This window comes from Marmota monax, unplaced genomic scaffold, assembly GCF_021218885.2.
Source record: "Marmota monax isolate L192 unplaced genomic scaffold, Marmota_monax_Labrador192_F-V1.1 WCK01_AAM20220418_F8-fsc00011, whole genome shotgun sequence".
In the NCBI taxonomy this organism is placed as follows: domain Eukaryota; kingdom Metazoa; phylum Chordata; class Mammalia; order Rodentia; family Sciuridae; genus Marmota; species Marmota monax.
The window spans coordinates 4,818,154-4,837,856 of record NW_026693082.1 but is presented as its reverse complement, the minus strand read 5'-3'; the positions used below and the strand labels follow the sequence as shown (position 1 = coordinate 4,837,856).

At 35.5% G+C, this 19,703-nt stretch overlaps 1 protein-coding gene across 1 annotated transcript in view; it reads left to right on the top strand.

The window, feature by feature from the left end:
* Positions 1–14,425, top strand: part of Ubl3 (ubiquitin like 3) — a 63,066-nt gene extending 48,641 nt beyond the window's left edge. The window contains exons 2-5 of the mRNA XM_046454185.2: positions 2,265–2,373; positions 6,192–6,278; positions 11,095–11,172; positions 11,474–14,425. Of these exons, the coding sequence (XP_046310141.1) occupies positions 2,265–2,373; positions 6,192–6,278; positions 11,095–11,172; positions 11,474–11,526 (327 nt within the window). The 3' untranslated portion in view covers positions 11,527–14,425. The remainder of the gene's footprint in view (positions 1–2,264; positions 2,374–6,191; positions 6,279–11,094; positions 11,173–11,473) is intronic.
* Positions 14,426–19,703: the final 5,278 nt, after the last annotated feature.

The window sequence follows — 19,703 nt, the reverse complement described above, 5'->3', positions numbered from 1 at the left end:
TGCCATGGTGCTGACAAATAAAGATCCCGTTCTCAGAAAATTAAAGATTGAGGCGCTTACCTGTTTGAATTACCCACCTGTCCAAAGCACACTAACTCCCATTCTACGTATTGAGCTATTCATTCAAAACAAAGCTCAGTGTACTGATCAGGCTTTGATTTTAGCCTCTGCCTTTCCAGTCTGCACTTCCACTTGCTTCTTAATACTGAGGAAGCTCAAATATGAATCAGTGACCAAAAACTGGTTAAAAACCTATTACATGCCTGGCACTGTTCCAGGCACTGCAGGTGTTTCAGGCAATGGGTTCCTTTGCCCTGGAACTTAATGTTTGGATAGACTGCTACTGTTTTTAATTTTGAACATAAGCTGTTTCCATTGGAGAGCCTTTAACTCTTCAGTTTAGGATACTTCTAACTATAAGATTTGATAGAAATGTTTAGTGTTAAAAGTATTATATTCTCTCCTTTCTTCACCCAGAGGGATGATTAAAGTTCCTTCTGAGTAGAAGACTGTAATAAAATCTTACCCTGCTGTTTGTTCTCATTTTGTAGCTCAGAGCCACATTCAAACTCTACCATGAGTTAAAAATTTGAATGTTTACTGGAGTTGGGCAGGGGTACTAAGCATATGCAGCAGGGCAGTGTCCATGAGGAAGGCTTAGTCAGCTCTGTTTCAAACGGAAACTTCATACCCATTTATAAACATGAAAAAATATTTAATTCTTTTAAAACCTGCATCTAAAGACTAAAAGTTTCTAGTATTCTGAATATATAAATTATAAACTGTTTTAGACCATTGATCTTTGAAATATAAAAATATATTATCAGTTTCTTTGTGATATTGATATATGTTAGCTTAAAAATAGGAAATGCTGAGAACTTAGATGAGAGTCCTCATTTTTTTAATATAGAAAGATAGGAAAACAAAAATAGAAAATTTTGACTTTTCAGTTAAAACTACAGTATAAATTTAACCTTACTTTATACCTTTTCTTAGCCTTACCAATAAACAGGTTATTTGCTTAGCAACCCATGGATATTTTTTTTAATAAACAAAATGTTTTTCCTTTCTAATAATTTGGTTTTAGTTTCTATCTTATCCAATGTTGCTTTCCTTCCTAAAGGTAGTCTCACATTTCTTATATCTTTCTTAAAGTATTTGGCTGCTTTGGCTGCCATAACAAACAGACTGGACAGCTTAAAAAATATTTCTTTCTCACAGTTCTGGAGTCTGGAAGTCCAAGATAAGGATGCCAGCATGGTTGGATTCTGGTGTGGGCCCCTTCTCTCTGTCCTCACTGTAGCTGTGGGGCAGTGGGCAATGAGAAAGTGAGAGAGGGGCTTGCAGGCCAGTGAGTACACAGTGTTCTTTCTCTTCTCTTTCTCCTCTTCTGAGACCGTAGTGGTAGGAATCAGAGCCCCATCCTAGCACCTCTCTTAACCCCTATTTCCTCCTAAAGACAGTTGCTTTGGGAGTTAGGTCTTCAACATAGGCGTGGGCACTAGGAGTGACATTAATCCTGAGTGTGATTAAGTAGTAAATCTGTGACCCTGGTGTCTTCATGGTACTGCAGTAGCTACCAATTTACTCATTGTGGGCTTAAGTATCTTACAGATTATCTGGTATTTTTAATAATAAAAATACATATTTTGGTAACTGAAGAGTACTAGGATAACCTGGGACTTGGCACAGCTTGAACAGGAACAGTGCCATTCTTTGTTCTTTATATATAACAGCACTAGGCTAGACTGCCTAGTTCCAGGGCTCAGCTCTCAACCAGACCCAACTTATAGTGAAGTTTTTCTGATTCTTTACAGAAGCCCAGAGCTGTAGAAAAGTACGCTTATATTTCCATGACTTATGTGGAAATGAATAGATAGGGTTATTTTTTTAAATAGCATTGTTAATTATGGCAAAAAATATTAAAAAGTGAACATTGTGAAAAAAGATGTTTAGAATGCTGTAAGCAAATATATATTGTCTTGGAAATGTGAGTCCAGTGGACCTCAGACTATTGTCTCTGCCCTGTTTAAGTAATAAGATCCACATGGTCTACACTTTTATTAGTTTCTCAATAGAAAAATGTGTATTCTATAGGAGTAGTGATAACCTTGCAAAAGTCCGATTCTGAACATTGTCAAAGTAGTTAAATTTAAAAGCATAATTAAATTTGGTTTGCCTTGTCATTTTTCCTATACAAGTCATTTTTTGGTAAGTTTTCAAATTTTAAGACTTTCATTAAGAGGATATTTGTCTTCTTTCAGATAAATTTGCGCCTCATCTTGGTGAGTGGAAAAACAAAAGAGTTCCTGTTTTCTCCCAACGATTCTGCGTCTGACATTGCAAAGCATGTGTATGACAATTGGCCAATGGGTAAGTGGCGTTTTTCTCCTGAGGATGAACACTGTTAACTGTTGATGCTATCCCTTGTTTTACAGACATTTTGTCAACATTATATATGCATCGAATGAAAAAGAAAAAAAATAATTGAGGACTTGTATCCTTCCCTAGATTTGTGCCATTTAGTTTTCTCATTCCAAAATTGTATAAGGAGCTCAGTATGCAGAGTTCTCCTTTTTCCGTGGAATTGTTTTAGTGTAAATGAAAAATATTTTTTAAATAGAAAAACACAAAATAATTAATACACAGATTGCTATTTATAACAAAAACAAAATAAAAGGGAAAAAACTATCATTAACAGATTATAATACATTCTCTTTATCTACTCCATACAAAGTCTATTTAAAATTAAGTTTGAAACAAAGTTGACTTCTCATTTATGCCAGTTCATGTGTTTCCTGAACAAGGTTAAAAAAGGGGAAAATTTGTTTATGCTTTGCATTTTCAAGCCAGTGTCTATAACGAGCAATTTTGGAGAGTGTGTGGTGTTCCTTCTTTCTCTGCTTCTTTCCCATCTAAGAAAGACTCTGTCTTGCCTCCCTTAAATGAATCTTTAGTTTATGTTCTTCCTTTGAACTTCCCCAAGTGTCGTCATGACCCTTTTATGGCATGTACCATAGGGATAAGTCTGTTTCAGCTGATTTCATTTAATTTTATTAGCAAAGCATTTTGAACTTTTAAAGGACAAGGCTTGTTTCAACAAAGACCACAGTGTATACAAAATGAATCAATTAGGTCAGTGTTTCTCAACTTTAAATAACATAAGGAACCTTTTTTAGAGAAAGAAAATTCTTACAGATTCCCTAGTACTGACTTATTTTTATTATAATGGATGTTTTAAAATATAGAAGCATAAAACCCAATTATAATTCCTTATTAAGCCATAAAAAAGCACAGAACTAAAATGCATCTACAAAGAAAATGCAAATATAACTCTAAATCCAATAATGATCAAATTAAGAACATGAATGTGCCAGATGATGTATTTTTGCTAAAGCCAACTCATTGTTTGCACCATGAATACTGTTGAATTTGGCATGCCTGTGTTCCTGCATGGTGTATGATGATCCGTTTATCTGCAGGCTCACCACAAAACCTTTATTCATACTCTGTACCAAATTGTCATTCAGTCTTCTACAAAGAATGCATCATTTAAGTATTAAGTCACCCTCTCTTCTTTTTTCATTAATCACTTGACAATTAAAGAAGTACTGACTGCTTGGCACCAGTTCAACCATAAACCCAAAGCATATATGGTACTAAAATCCCAAGGGTGCACCTGTTATCAAGTGATTATTTGAATCATCTAGAGAACTCTTCCAGATTATCATTAAAATTTATACAATTTGAAAATTCTTAAAGAGGACCTTTAGACCATATGGAGATATCTTTGTGGGTTTATAGGCCCGAGTTTAAGAAACTGATTTAAGCAAAGACTGTGGAACTACTAGAATTTTCTTCACATTGGTAACCCAGGGGCTAGTTCCTAAATCAGGAAGGAAGAGAAGCTAAAGGTTCAAGGAATTTGACAAAAGCTTGGGACTTTAAGAATATTGTATTTTTTTTACAGCCAGACAGGATAGATAACTATCAGTATGAAGAACATTTTTTAAGTACCTAAGAGTGATATTGTGTTAGGTATGATACAAAAAATTAATTTATCTTTTTTGTTTGTTAGTTTTTTGTGGGGGTGGGGTGGGGTGGGGAAACAAAGATGGCTTCTGATATAGATATTGTAGAAAAGGTAATGAGACAAAAAAGGTAATCCCACTCAAATTTATTTTATTTGGACAATATTATAAATTGAGGTAAAAGAAATACTTTGACTTTCATAAGTATTTGACTTAGATAATAAAATTAATTTCAATGCCTTAAAATATTCTAATTCAAGGAAAAAAATCAAGTGTAGGTCTTTGCTATTAAATCATATCCGAAATGAACAAACTATCTACCAATATTAAAAATTGATTGTATCAATTGAATGCTACTTAGTTGCATGGGCTTCATACTGCTAGGCAGTATGAAGAAAAAATTATTTTATTTCATATAAAATACTTAAATTAAAATTTTAAGTATGTATATATTATGTAATATCTTTAAATTTAGTAAATACAAATATTTGATGCCCATAACCAAGGTATGATAAATATCAGATCAATAGAAAATAATTTGTGTTCCATATACTTCTAGAAGGAATTAGTTTTCTTTGGTATACTCTATGCAATTTTGTGGAAATATTGCTAATAAGTAAAACAGACGTGTTAGGTTAGTAATACCTGAAATCTGAAATTCCAGTTTGTTTTTAGGTCTCTTTAAATGTTAGATCCTTGGAGAGGGAAGGGGAAATACCTTATTAAATACATGGAAGTGATGAGACTCTGTATAAGATAATGAACCATGTGGCTTTAATTTTTTGCATTTTAAAAAAGTTTTTAAAAGATTTTTAGAATACCAGCCTTCCCTCCTTCCCCTTGTGATTTAGACAGGTCCTGTCATTTGCCTTCTTATCTATGGAACACTTAAATCTTGACCAGAAATATTCTATAAAAGAATGATTTTAGAAGTGATAAATTCAGAGTCATATTAATGCAGCTTATTTGATCTGTCTTCTAGAAAAGGAGGTCCCTAGAATCAGTGGAGTCAGAAGGCAGCAAAGGCTGTTACCAGAGGAAGGGAGAAAAGGCAGGAGGCAGGGGTACAGGAAATGACAGATTCATTTCTCCTCTGCTGATTTCTGCTATGCCTGAGTCACTTTGAGGCAGTGATTTTTCTCACATTCATAGTAATCATTTTGAAAACTTTTTCAAAAAGTCAAAAGGGAAAGTCTATGTTTACCTTATCTCCTGTTTTTGGAGTATTTAAATTATTTTTGAGTCAACAGTTATCTCCTGACCACAGGAACTTCCATAGGAAACAAACACATCATACTAGAATTGCTGACAAAGATGAAAAAGGAATTCTTAAATTGTTATCAAAACTAGAGCTTAAATTGTTCATCTACAACTCAATAAAAATTAGTAACACCATACCTGCCACAATACCAGTGTCTTTAAACCATTATTTTCATGAACTGATATTCCATATTTTACTATTAACATAAGTTATAGGCTAAAATTAAATATTCTGTCACCCATTTTATAAATTGTTACCAGTTTGCTATTGATTTTCTTTGTGTACTTTCCTATTTATATAGTATCTTCTATACATATTATTTGGGGAGTTTGTTCTAAGTATTTATCATGGAAAAGGTAAGCTAAAGTTGTGTCATTAATAATTTTTGCCTGTTGGCCTCAAAAAGATGATAAATAATATGTGTCCATTATTTACTATCTTAAGTTCTTTAACAAGTCTTTTTTAAGTGGGTTGTTTCAAGCCTTGAATATATATTTTTTAACAGATACAGATATTGCAACATTATAATATTGCCTGTTATTTACTGGTAATTGAAATTAATTTTCAAATGATATACCTCTACGCAGGGATTAGATTTTTTTCAAGCTGTTTTTTTTTTAATTGTTAAAACTTCAGGTCTACAATTTGACATACTTTAGTATTCTTTAAAAAGCAAAAACTATATACTCTTGCATATCTTGCTATTTAATGGGAAGAGTCAGAAAGAATAAAGGCTGCAGCAAATGCATGAATAGTATCTATTTCAATTATTTGGAAGCTCCAAGTGTCTTCTTTGATATACTCCAACTGACTTGAATCTGAATTTTTAAAACAACGCAGTAGCAGCACCTCAGGTATGTGTTGAAATGCACTTAACCTTTGCCTTGCATTCTTTTCAGACTGGGAAGAAGAACAGGTCAGCAGTCCAAATATTCTACGACTTATTTACCAAGGACGATTTCTACATGGAAATGTCACCTTAGGAGGTAATAGTCACCTTTGTAATGAGACTTCATGTCTGTCTCATGGTAGCATTGTTCATTTGTTTTAAATGCTTAAGTCTTGGATTTTACTAAAAAACGTTACAAATTCAACTCTGAATTCTGTTTTCAGTATGCCTACTCCTTTACGCTTTGCATTCTGTTAAATTAGTTTTAGCTCTACTTTATAAAATAAACTCTATCCCAGTATAGTTAGAAGTTTATACTGTTACATAATAGATGTAATTTTATTGTACTTCTGGATAATGTAATTTAGATGTAATTTTTAAAGTTAAAATTGGACAAACGAAAAAAAGTCTGATAATTGGTTTTCAAATATAATGAAGCGTTCTTAATTTGACTGCACCTGATCATCGTTGTGATCATATGAGAATAAAAGTAAATGACAGCCATGAGACTAATATAGTAGTTAAAAGAACAGATTTTGGAACCAAACTGTCCACATTGTACCCTGATTTCTCTGTATAACCATGAATAAATGACAACTAAGATCTGTGTCCCAGTAACTTCATCAGTAATAGGGAATTCAATAGTGCCAATTTCATAGGTTAGGAGGGGTGTTAGTGTATATATTCAAACACCTTAAAATGGTGCTTGACATGTAGTAGACACTTTAATAATTAGCTATTAATTGTTCTTTATGTGTGATTAGGAAAATGGTAGCTCAATAGTGCCCCCTTATGGGGTGCATTTTCTATCATAAATAGGGTTTGTTTGTTTGTTTGTTTTTTTTTTAATTTTTTTTTATTGGTTGTTCAAAACATTATAAAGCTCTTGACATATCATATTTCATACATTAGATTCAAGTTGGTTATGAACTCCCAATTTTACCCCAAATACAGCTTGCAGAATCACATCGGTTACACATCCACATTTTTACATAATGCCCTATTAGTAACTGTTGTATTCTGCTACCTTTCCTATCCTCTACCATCCCCCCTCCCTCTCCTCCCATCTTCTCTCTCTACCCCATCCACTGTAATTCATATCTCTCCTTGTTTATTTTCCCATTCCCCTCACAGCCTCTTATATGTAATTTTGTATAACAATGAGGGTCTCCCTCCATTACCATGCAATTTCCCTTTTCTCTCCCTTTCCATCCCACCTCATGTATCTGTTTGTTTTATTTTTAGTATAGAATTTCAGATATATTCAGATAATTGGAAATTTGTAGGCAGACAAAATATAAATATATCTTTTTCATTATTGTCAGATTTTTTTTTCCCTTAAATCTAACAGTGAAGTATTTAATGTATTTTTCCTTAAAGGTAGAACAGTTTTATTCACTTATTTAGCAAAGTTTATTGAACTCTTCTTATGTGTCAAGACAGTAATAAAATCTTGGGAATTCTGGGATGAAAGATAAAATCTCCTTTTAAGGTGCTCCAGTACATAGGACAGATACAATCTGCTGTAAAAGTTGTGTGTTATAAGGACTAAAGCAGATGCATGCAACGCTTTAGACAGTGTCAAGTTGGTACATTGTATATAATCTTTCATATAACTCAGTTTTGGTGTTATAACTGGCCTAAAAATATGCTGTGGCCTCCAAGAAATAGCTGTTATTTAAAACTAAAGCTGTTTTTGTTTGCAGCTCTTTTTACAGTTTTTATATAATTAGATAAACCAGCCTTCATGTAAAGATTGACTAGGAGTGCGTTGGATGTATTGTACATTCATTAAGAATGGAGCCATTTTTAGTCTTTTTTATTTTAATTCTGTATGGCTCAAACAAGATGTTATATTAATTAAACAAGATGTTATGTAAATTGGTAAATGTTGGTTGAAATTTAAGCTTTTAACTATATGAGTTAATTTTGAGATTCTCCATCTCCTCTGAGTATTGATCTATATGTGCGGTTTCCCATCAACTCCCATTTCTTAATTATTTTTCTGCAGTGACCAAATGATCCAGTGTTATATTAAAGATCATAGAATTTGTGTTCAGATCAAAATTATTGACTTATTCCCATTTAATCGCAAATTTTTTATTGTAAATTTTTACCTATAGTTTTTTGGAATTTATTTTAGAATAATTAACAGGTTGACTCATATTTTTATTATTGTCATTCTGTGTTGTTTTTAATCTTTTCAGAAGCAAAATAAGCCATCTCTGGTCTTAGTGATTTAGACAGTGTGTAGGAGCATAGCCAGACCTGTGCAACTCGGTGTTTGACCAGAATTTTAAAATGCCATTCAGCTGTTTGCCTTTTTGGTTTCAGTTTTTCTTTTTTGTCCCCCTTTATATTCTTGGATGTCCGCAATAAAGGAGAACAGCATACAGGGCAATAGCAGGTTTTTCAAATATTTAAATGGCTAGTATGGAAGAAGTCTTAGGTCTGTTTTATATGGCCCTAGACTTGTTCTTTGTAGCCCTTTGATTGGAAGTGTATAACCAGTAACTGCAAATCAAAGGCAAGCATTTTATTTATATATATATATATGTTGTTGATGAACCTTTATTTTATTTATTTGTATGTGGTTCTGAGAATCGAACTCAGTATCTCACGCATACTAGGCAAGCGTGCTACCATGGAGCCACAACTCCAGCCCCTATTTTTTTAAATTAGATATAAGGGAAAATGTTTGAATACATTGAGCTCATGAAAGAATGAGCCACCTTGCAAGAACTGAGATGCTTCCTTATAGGTGATATTCAAGCAGTGAAATGAATATAAAATAGTGGGGCTACTGCCCAGGGTGGGGTTCAGTTATGTAGGTGATTCAATAGGAGACCTAGGCATTCTCAGCAAATTTATTTTTCTTTTGGGTCTTGCTATGTTGCTTAGGCCTACCTCCTTCTCTGGGCGCCAATAGTCCTCCTGTCTTAGCCTCCCAAGTAGCTGGGACTACAGCAGCGTACCACTGAGCCCAGTTTTTCTGCCATTCTTGAAATTTCGTGGCTCAATAAATGTCAAGCTTAAATTTTTGATTATAAGTCTCTTAAAACATATCCCTATATCCTTTCTGCCTGCCCCCTTCCTTAGCCCTATACTGAGAAATGAATCTAGGGTGCTCTACCACTGTGCTACATCCCCTGTCTCTTTATTTATTTATTTTTTGTAGTTGTGTATGGACAGAATGCCTATATTTGTTTATTTTTATGTGGCGCTAAGGATTGAACCTGAGCCTCACACATGCTGGGCAAATGCTCTACCACTGAGCCATAGACCCAGCCCTGTCCTCTGTATTTATGTATTTGAGATAGAGTCTTTCTAAGTTACTCAGGCTGGCCTCCAACTGATGAACTTTCTGCCTCAGTCTGCTGAACAGCTGGAATCACAGGCTTGCTGAATCCTCTTTTTTGAGGTGTAGCCTTAAAATTACATGGAATTTCAGGTCACTAAAAGAAAGATGTGGTGACAGCCTTACTAATTAAAGGATGAAGAAGATGGTGGTGACCAGTCAAATCTTTGGTGGTCAATGAATTCTGGCTCAGTGTTTCTCCAAGGGCAGTTCTGAGACAGTGGACATAAGAATCACCTTGGGGATTATTTTTCAAAACATTTTCATCTGTTTATGATATGTGCGTGTGCGTGTGTGTGTTGCTAGGAATGGCACCCAGAGGCTTGTGCACACTAGGCAAGTGCTCTATTACTGAGCTATGCCTCTGGTCCTCAGGGATACTCATTTTGCATATTTCTGCTTGCACCACCCTCCGCCATCTCCCAGTTTTACTCCCCATTGATTTTTATGTAGGCTAAAGGTTGAAAACCTTTGTTCTGGTTATTGTCCAGTCATAGTGGGAAGCCAAGCATCTACAGTGAAGAAAGGAGAAAGCGTTTTTAATTCTATTCCTCTTCCTTCACCTTTACTATTGTGTTAATGTCCAGTGTTTCTGGCTAAAATTCATGTATGGAGAAGAAAAATAATAATACCTACCAATTAAATTTATAGCTTCTAAGGGTGAGTTACTCAGGAGCACTTTGGAAATTCACCTTGCTTCTATGGATTAGTACTTAGTATTGAAGACAACTGGGATTTTTAAAATTCTACAGCAGCATACCACTGAGCCCAGCCTAGCCTATGCAATGGCACTTGACTATAATCCCAGCAATTCAGGAGTCTGAAGCAGGAGAATCACAAGTTCAAGGCCAGCGTCAGCTAGAAGTTAGATATACTGGCTGCTTCTGATTTTATATATAGAATAATAAAGTGATTTACCATGAAAGCTTGATGTTTGTATTTGCTCCATTAGGTTCATCAGTATATAGGTGTGTGGATTATTCTGTGTCTGAAATATTTTATATTACAATTTTTATTATGAGTGAAAAATACCTTTTAAAGGCTTAATTAGAAAACAATGATTATTAATAATACTGAGTGAATTTGACCTTTTAAAGATTATTTTCTAAGTAAAGAGTACAAGGTTGAGAATAAATGTCTAAAAGTAAGTTTGTCATTTTTTTGTCGTGAGTCTATTCGGTGTAGTAATTTTACTAGACAACTGAAACATTATTAGATTTAAAAACATATATCTCTTTTTTAAAATAATTTTTTAAGTTGTAGATGGACACAATACCTTTATTTTATTTATTTTTATGTGGTGCTGAAGATCAAACCCAGTGCCTTACACATGCTAGTCAAGTGACCCACCACTGAGCCACAACCCCAGCCCAGAAGCACATCTCTTTATCTGAACATTTTTCTAATCTAGGAAAAAGTATGTTTAAAATAAATTTTATATTTCTTTTTATTGTTTTCTCTAGAGGTGATCACTGATATTAACCAATTGTGTATTTTCTTTTATCCCCTTCCTTCCGATGTATGTTTAATAAATTGTCTTCTACTTTTTATGTAGCATTAAAACTTCCTTTTGGCAAAACAACAGTGATGCATTTGGTGGCCAGAGAAACATTACCAGAGCCCAACTCTCAAGGTAAGCCTAGCACTGAAGGAACATCTCACTTTAGCCACAAAGACAGGCATTCAAAAATGGCTGGGTTTTTCTTGGAATTCCAGAGGAAAGGAAGTGTTTATAGTTTATGAATAGATTGTCAAGCAAATAACCAGACATTTTTGAAGTGTGCTAAAATTAAAGAAACTTTTTTATAGCCTTTTAATGTAAAAAAAGATGCAAACTTTAAAAAAAAATGTGTTTCTTATACTTAGGTGCCATCTCTTTCCTCCCTGCAGCTCTAGCGGCTCTTATAAACCAGCTGTTTCTTCCTTTTCCCTAGGTCAGAGGAATCGTGAAAAGACTGGAGAGAGTAATTGTTGTGTAATCCTGTAAACACTGTCTGCCTAGTGTGGTGTGACACAGTCTTTGTCTTTCATGCTGCTGGGACAGAGGAGACCCAACATAGCTTCAGAGACCTTTAGGAACAGTCTGCCTGCAAATCCATGGAACTGAATTATCACATGAACACTGTCATCTTTTCTCATGAAAGTAAAACAAAACAAGAACATTTTTCTCTATGATTTTTTCTTTCTTATATTTTTGTTTATGTTGAGCAGTTTTAAATTGTATTGGTTTTCAAATGCAGTCAATCTCCAGGGGAAAAGCTAACAAGTTATCTTTCATAGCAGAACCATTTTGCTGCCACAAAAATTTTCATCATCAGAACTAACAAATCAAGTGTTCCAAATACAATTTGCACTAAAAAAGATTGACATTATTTTCCTCATCATCAGAATTTATAACAGTTTATTGTACCTAGAAATACTCATGTAGACAATTCCACACTGGAAGATTCTCAGCAATCAATCAAGTTAATTACAGAGCCAACTTAAGAGGAAAAAAATGGAAAAGAAACTAAAATGTTGGGTGAATTCTACCAAAGTCAGCCATGGTGGCTGTACTGGCACAGAATATTAAACTGAGTGTGACTATTTTCACTGCAACAAATGAAAAAAACAAAAACAAAATGTGCCTGTTGTTTAAAGCACTCAGTAGAGGGCTGATGAAACTATTTTTTTTCCTTTAATACATGCACTCTTGAGTCCTAGTCACTGAGTGCTTGTTCAGACAGCACATGAGGGGTGAGAGTGCGTCTCCTAGCCTTAAAGTGGGAGGTATGCCAGGCGCTCAGAGGCTTTCATTAGCGAGCAGAAATATTAGAAAACCTCATTGACTGATCAATTTTATGTATTTGAATATCAGAAAAATGAAATTTTCCATAATTATTGCTCATCCCTAATCATGTTCAGCATCATACTTACTCATTAGAGATTTCAGATGAATTCTTAAAATTAAAAAAAAATCTTCATAGTACTAATTTTGTTTCTTTATACAGTTTGCATTTGGTGTTAGTGCTTGCAATTATATTAAAATCAAAAGCTGATTTTTAAGGCATATATAATTAAGGATGCCACTCTCTTGTTTTATACCAATAATTTAAAGATTGATATGCTAAAAAAATCAATGCACAGCACTAAAGCATGAGCTAGTTTCACCTAAATCTGTAAAAAAATATTAAAGATTTTATATTTTTTTCACTGGGAAGAAATTCTTCCTGGATGAAATTACAAATATGTGTAGAATATATTTAATAAAAGACTTATAAAATAGCTAAATATAGAACTTCAATATAGATTGGCGTGTAGTATATAGAACAAGATTCCATATAAATAACTTTAGCCTTTTTAAAAATGAAGTTGCAGGCTGACATTATGTTCTATACTCAGTAAGTGTTCACAGCCCTTACAGACATTAAGTGTAAATTGTTTCAGATGTTCAGCTTTGTTTAAATGCAATCAGGTTGTTTGTTCGTTGTTAATGCTTTGATGAAAAGGCTTTATATGCAGTAGATCTACAAAAATATTGTTCCTACTGATCAGAATTAAATTTGTATAGAGCAGAGTTTTAAAATGAATGTAAATAGCACTAAACATTTTCTTTCTGCAACCTGTACTTATAGATTCCTTCTGTAAACTAAATTAAAAAAAATATATTGTAGTACATTTTGGTGGTAATTTTAAAGGTGTTGATTAGGTCAATAATTGTTTAAGCACTGTCTCATCCATGTTAAAATTGTTTTCTACTTCTATTTCTGAATCTTTTAAAATTCATTTCAATTAATATTTTGTTGTTGGTTTGGGAGTAATCCCAATGTATCTTTGATATTTAACCTGGTTAATTTGTGCACAGTCACAACAGTGGATAGAATTATGTAGTCTCTGTTATACTAAAATGTTATATTCAAGAGATGTTAAATATTTATATGCTTTGTTGACTTGCTCAAATGTGAATCCTGTTAGTGTTGACTGAAGAAGAATCTGGTAGTTTCTTAATTGGGCAATTAACCATTTATGGCTCTATTTTTCTTTTGGAAAACAAACTACTGGTAATTATTTTTAGGACTTATTTTGATTCTAATTACTCCTATTTTTCCAAAGTTTTAAAGACTATCAGTTAATCATGATTACATTTTTCTGGTGGTTAAAAAATTCTCTGTTTGTTTTCAATATAGTTTTTTGTGTGTTTCCACATAATATATTTTTCCCTTTTGCAAGACTTCAATTTAGAGTTTCCTAAGTGGGATAAAATCATTCATTAGTAGAGAAAGAATTGTGTCACTTAATATCTAATATTATAGTTGTACAAAATGGAAAAAGAATAAAAAGTAGCAGTAAAATTGTATACTGAAAACACCAAAAATTTAGATGCCTTAATAGTATATACATGAAAATACTCAACTATCGTTTAAAAACAATTCCTTGGACTGCCTGATGGTTAAAATATAATTGATCCATATCCAAGGCTACTATTGAAGATCCTCTGCCAAAAATAGCCCCTCACTTAACCTGAAGGTGAGAGCTGCATAGACCCAGTCATGGAAATAAAGCCTGAACTGCAGGCCTGTGCCACTGCCCAGCGCTTGGCATCTGACTCATCTCTTACCTGAAGTGTCCTAGACTTAAGTATTCTGGACAAAGCAATGCGTTTCTTTTATTAAAACCTCAGCATGTCTCCCTGATCTGAAATATTTGCTTTCTTTTCAAAATAAGTTGTATCTTATCATGAAAAATATAGTATCTAACATCATCATTCACATTGAGGTTTTCTCATAACAAACATCTTTAGTTTTATGAAGTCATCTTGACCAATGTTACAGTAATTTCTGTTAACTGATTGTGGTAAGCAATGTTAATGTGAAAAGAAATTAAAATTTTCTTTATCTGTTGTAGAATATTTCTCTTCTTTAAAATGACTTCAAGTCAAAATTTTGGTGTATTTTCCTGTTCTTTATCACACTACTCTTTTATGACATTCTTCAGTAAAATTCAACATGGTGCCAATGTTCACTCTGTTCTGCTTAACCAAAAATCAAAGAGAAGTGGCCCACCAAAATTTAATGTGTCATACCATCCTCAGTGACTGTTACAGGCATTCCACCTTTTTTCCACTGTCACTTGGTAATATAGTCACATGTTAGATTGGATGGGATCGGAGGGGTGAGGGCTTGAGAGGAGACATGTAATTTATAATGCAGTTGAAACAAGACCACAGACTGCTGGTGGTTCCTGGTACCATTTCCGTGGCTGGGGTGACGCGACATTCTTACTCTTGGGCAGCCTGTGATTGGCTGTGACTCCTTGTGTACCAGGTCCCCAGCCCACTTTCCTCAGAAGGCTGTCACACATATGCAGCTCTTTTATACATAAAAAGAGCTTCTGAAAGAGTTTGTAGATAAAATTGAGAAACATCTAATACTTTGATATCAAACTTTGTGGTCTTTGACAGTGATGTTAAATGTCCCTTAAGCTATTTTTTAAATAATCTGCCACTTTTTTAAAAATGACAGCTTTCAAGAAATACAAAGTAGACATAATAAATCAACATTTGGGAAAGTGGAATGTCACACTCTTTTCTATGAATCAACCAATGAAAAAGGAATTGAGTAAATACGCAAACACACATTTCCAAAAAATGGTTCCGTGAGGCTCTAACTGGTTTTCTAATGTAAAATTCAAGCATGCAATGTCTGGGTTTTGTTGTCTACAAACATTTCTTTCTCAAAGCTTATTTGGCTGGGGAAGTCTGGAAGAAACTGCTGTAAACCTGCAGGGAAGTCACGGGATTCAGAGGGGAAGGGTGGAATGAACCATCAGCAGACCTGGGAACTCGGGTTCAGGCAGTCAGTCAGACATTACATACAGGAATATAATTTTTTTTTTTAATTCTCAGGCAAGAGTTCCCAGATAAACTAGACAAGATGGCTGTTTTTCCTCTGCATTCCTGAGCCTGGCTCCCCTCACATTCCCTTTATCACATGGTTTTCCCTGGGGACATCACTTAACTGTGTTCCACTAATTAGTGTGCCATTCGCCCTCACTGCTTCTCAGAAGCATTTTTTGAGATCTGATAATTATCTACAATTCAACATATTATTCAGTCCTCAGATAATACCACAAGAATAGCTGAGCTTTAGAGTCAGGCCTGCCTTTGAGCCAGTTGACTTTGAACAAGTTACTTAAGATTTGAGCTTCAGTTTTTTCATATGTAACGTTTAAAATAATACCTCTTGTCAGTGTGGTGTAAGGATTATTCTTAAATGTTTAGAGCACCACTTTGCCTAAGAACTTAATGTGACAAACCTGTCAAAATACAAGTTGAAAATCAAGTACTGGGCATCAACATGTTCTCAAAGCTTTATGAAAGTCGCTTATAAAAAGATCAGAGAAAAATAATGTGGATGATTCTGTATTCAAAGAATGGGGGGAAAATGTAAAAAATAAGTGTCTATGTTAGAATCCAGCAATCCACTAAATAGACATGACCTCAGCTGAGCGCTAACCAGGGCGTAAAGCCTGGACAGTTAGTAGAACTGGATGTGCTACCAAGAAGACACAAATCCGACTGGCAGGTAACTTGAGGTGGGATTGCACATCTGCATTGCTCAAAAGGAAGAGGAATAAGCAAGGAGAAACAGCACCGTACGTCAACAAGACATTAACTTGGTCCTCCTGGGAGGGAAGTGAGGAGTGTCTGCGTGATGATGAACACAGGATGGTGATCATGGGCTACACTATATATTTCTTCACTAGACAGTAGCTGTCAATGTTTGTCTCCCTACAGAGGACACTGAGGCAGGATACTGTGGCGATGCTGCAGATGGATGACAAATCTTACTTGACCTTACTTGCCAAGGGTCTGATTAACTCTTCCTGCTGATAATGCCCTCCCGTGGGGGTGAGAGAAGTGTCAAAACTGCTATTCATTTTGACCCAGCAGAAAGTGATCCTAGTGGAAATGTTAGAAACCTCCAGAGAAACATGGTAGTACCCTCAGATTTGGGTGACGCTTAATCGAATAAAAAAAGATGCTTGGGGCTGGGGTTGTGGCTCAGGGACAGAGCACCTGCCTCGCACATGTGAGGCACTGGGTTCAACCCTCAGCTCCACATAAAAATAAAATAAAGATATTGCATCCATCTATAACTAAAAAATATTTTTTAAAAAGATGGGATGCTCCTCCAATTGCGTTTGCTTCTTCAGCCTGCCCATTTCTTCCTAGTGGGCTAAGTTCTGATTTTCTGGAGGGGAGGGGTCTATTAACCCTTCCCCCACTTGTCTCAGGGGAGTAAGACCTTATCCCACCTCCAGGGGTGAAACCACTTCCCTTTGTTGTGTTTGGTTTAGCACTGGGAAGGACCCCCCCCCACCGCTACACACACACACACACACACACACACGCACACACCTAGCAGTGGGACTTGAGGGGAACTCTGCTGATGGAGTTTCTGGGGGAAAGCTCCTTCACTCCCTAGGAGACCTTGCAAGAGACTTTTTCTTTTTGCTCCTGGTGAGGTTTTCTTTGGATGTGATGATTGAAACTGCTGTAGCCACCTTGCGCTGGCCTGGGAGGGGCGCTGGCCTGGGAGCAGAGCCCGCCCCGACCCCAGCATTAAGTTGCAGGATAGGAAGATAGAAGACCTGGCCCCTGGGGACTGCTGCTTATTTTGCCCAGGAGGAAGCCCCAGGGCTCTGGACTTCTTGATAGATAATCTAATAATATATGATTTTTTTTTCCAACTTCCAGTCAAAAAAAGTGTCTCTAATGATACAAAGGAGAATTTAGGCATCAATCTATGTGTCTATGATAATAGCTTACAAAAAGATCAGAAAATTTGAAGATGCCCCTCTGTTCACATCTTTCAAAAATAAATGTCTTGACTATATATTCCCAAGTTATCCTGATGATAAAAAGAAGGCATCTAGAGAGACCAAGACCGTGGCTTCAAGGCAGAGTACATTGTTCTCAATTTTTAAAAGGAAAATGGGAGTTTGGATAGATAAGTCAAGGACAAAAATGTCAAGTGTCAAACTGCTCGGCGAATAATGTTGGGAAGGCCTGGGATAAGCTCGAGTTAGAAAGCGATAAAAAGGCACAGGTTTGAAAACAAAAAGCACAAGGCAAGGCTACACCACTGGTTCTCAACCCTGACTCCAACAGCGACACCCCCAGAGCTCTCATTTCTAAACGTTGTGCTTCGTAGTACTTACCTGGGCGTCCCATGGTCTGGATTGAACCTGAACATGTGTGAATTGGAACAACTGCCTCATTTTTTTGCAGATGACTGAAAGCGAAGCCACTTCAATAACAGGAGTACAGAGAAGGACGGTGACACTGATGGAAACCAAGTGAGAAAGAAGGCAGGAAGGAAGCAGGCAACCAGCCACCTTGGGTCCAAGTCACTAGAGGAGATCTAGCTCGGGATACTCAAGGGACTAATACTCAGGGGCTCTGGCCCCCTGCCCACTCTCTGTCCCCACCCTGAGACCTCAAGAAACCACACACAACTAGGCGACCTCTCAATGTCCTCTGGAATCCCCTCGAGGTCCTGGGATGTCCACTCTTCTGTTCCCATTTCCCACCACACCCTCACTCCAGAGCCCCCTTCCCTGTGCCAACAGGAACCTGACAGAGTGCCCCAGCCTCTTCTCCGGAAGTTCCCTTCACTTTCTCACCCTCATCCCTAACTCTCCCTGAGGCCACTACCTCCTCCACAGTGCAGGAAGTAGTACATTTTAAAAGCCATCACTTCTCCTTGTTGGTTGTGACATAGGCCCATTGTACAGACGAAAGACAGGCCCAGAAGAGAACATAGAAGGTTGAATTTCCCAAAGACTTTTTTTTTTAAATGACTAATGTTTTTTCCTGCTTTCAAAGTTGATATTCATCCATTGTAGATCATTTCATGATTACATGAAAGTGTGAACGGAAAAAGTGATTCAGTGGATTACTTCTAGTCCTCAATATCTTGGTGAATTACTTCAAGTCCTCGTTATTAATATGCATATATTAAAATAAAAATGTACAGTTTATATATTAGTTTTCATCTTTACATATCACAAGTATGTCCCAGAATACTAAATCTTCTTTGAAAATATTTGTTTATAGCTATGTAATACTCCATTTTGTAGGCATATGGTTTTAATTTAGTCATTTAAGGTTTAATGTTGAAACCATTCCATCCCTGCCAGAATGCCTAAATGACAAGGATTAACAATACCAAGTGTTAGCAAAGATGCAGAGCAACAGAAACATACTTCTAGAAGGAAGGTAAATTAGAGCAATCATTCTGCAGAAGAATATTTTTCTGCCAAAGCTAAAAATATGTCCACTCTCTGATCCAACAATTCTACTCCCATACAAACAGCCAACAGAGAAAAAAGCATGTCTCTCCACCAAGGATTACACAAGAGTCTTCGTGTCTTCATAGCTGCTTTACTCATACACAATCCAATGTTCATCAATAACCAAACGGATTTTTATTATTTATTTATTTACTTTTATTTATATATGACAGTGGAATACTTTACAATTCTTATTACACATACAGAGCACAATTTTTCATATCTCTGGTTCTATACAAAGTATATTCACACCAATTCATGTCTTCATACGTGTACTTTGGATAATAATGATCATCACATTCCACCATCATTTCTAACCCCATGCTCCCTCCCTTCCCCTCCAACCCCTCTGCCCTATAGAGAGTTTGTCTATTCCTCCCATGCTCCCTCTCCCTATTTCATATGAATCAGCCCCCTTATATCAGAGAAAACATTTGGCATTTGTTTTGGGGGGATTGGCTAACTTCACTTAACATTATCTTCTCCAATACCATCCATTTACCTGCAAATGTCATGATTTTATTCTCTTCAAATGGATTTTTAAACCATAGAGTATTCATATGATGCAATATCACAAAACAAGTTAACACACATGATACATGCAACACTATCAAGGAAAAAAGCCAGATATCAAAAAACATGTACTATATGAGCTCATTTCCATAAAACTAATAAAACTTATCTATGATTATAGAAATTAAAATAGTGGCCAAACTTTGGGGGAGCTGTACTATTAACTAGGAGAGAGAATAAGAGGCTTTCTGGGATGCTGAAAATGTTCTAAATACTGAAATAAATTAGAGTTACATGGGAATATTATTTAATATG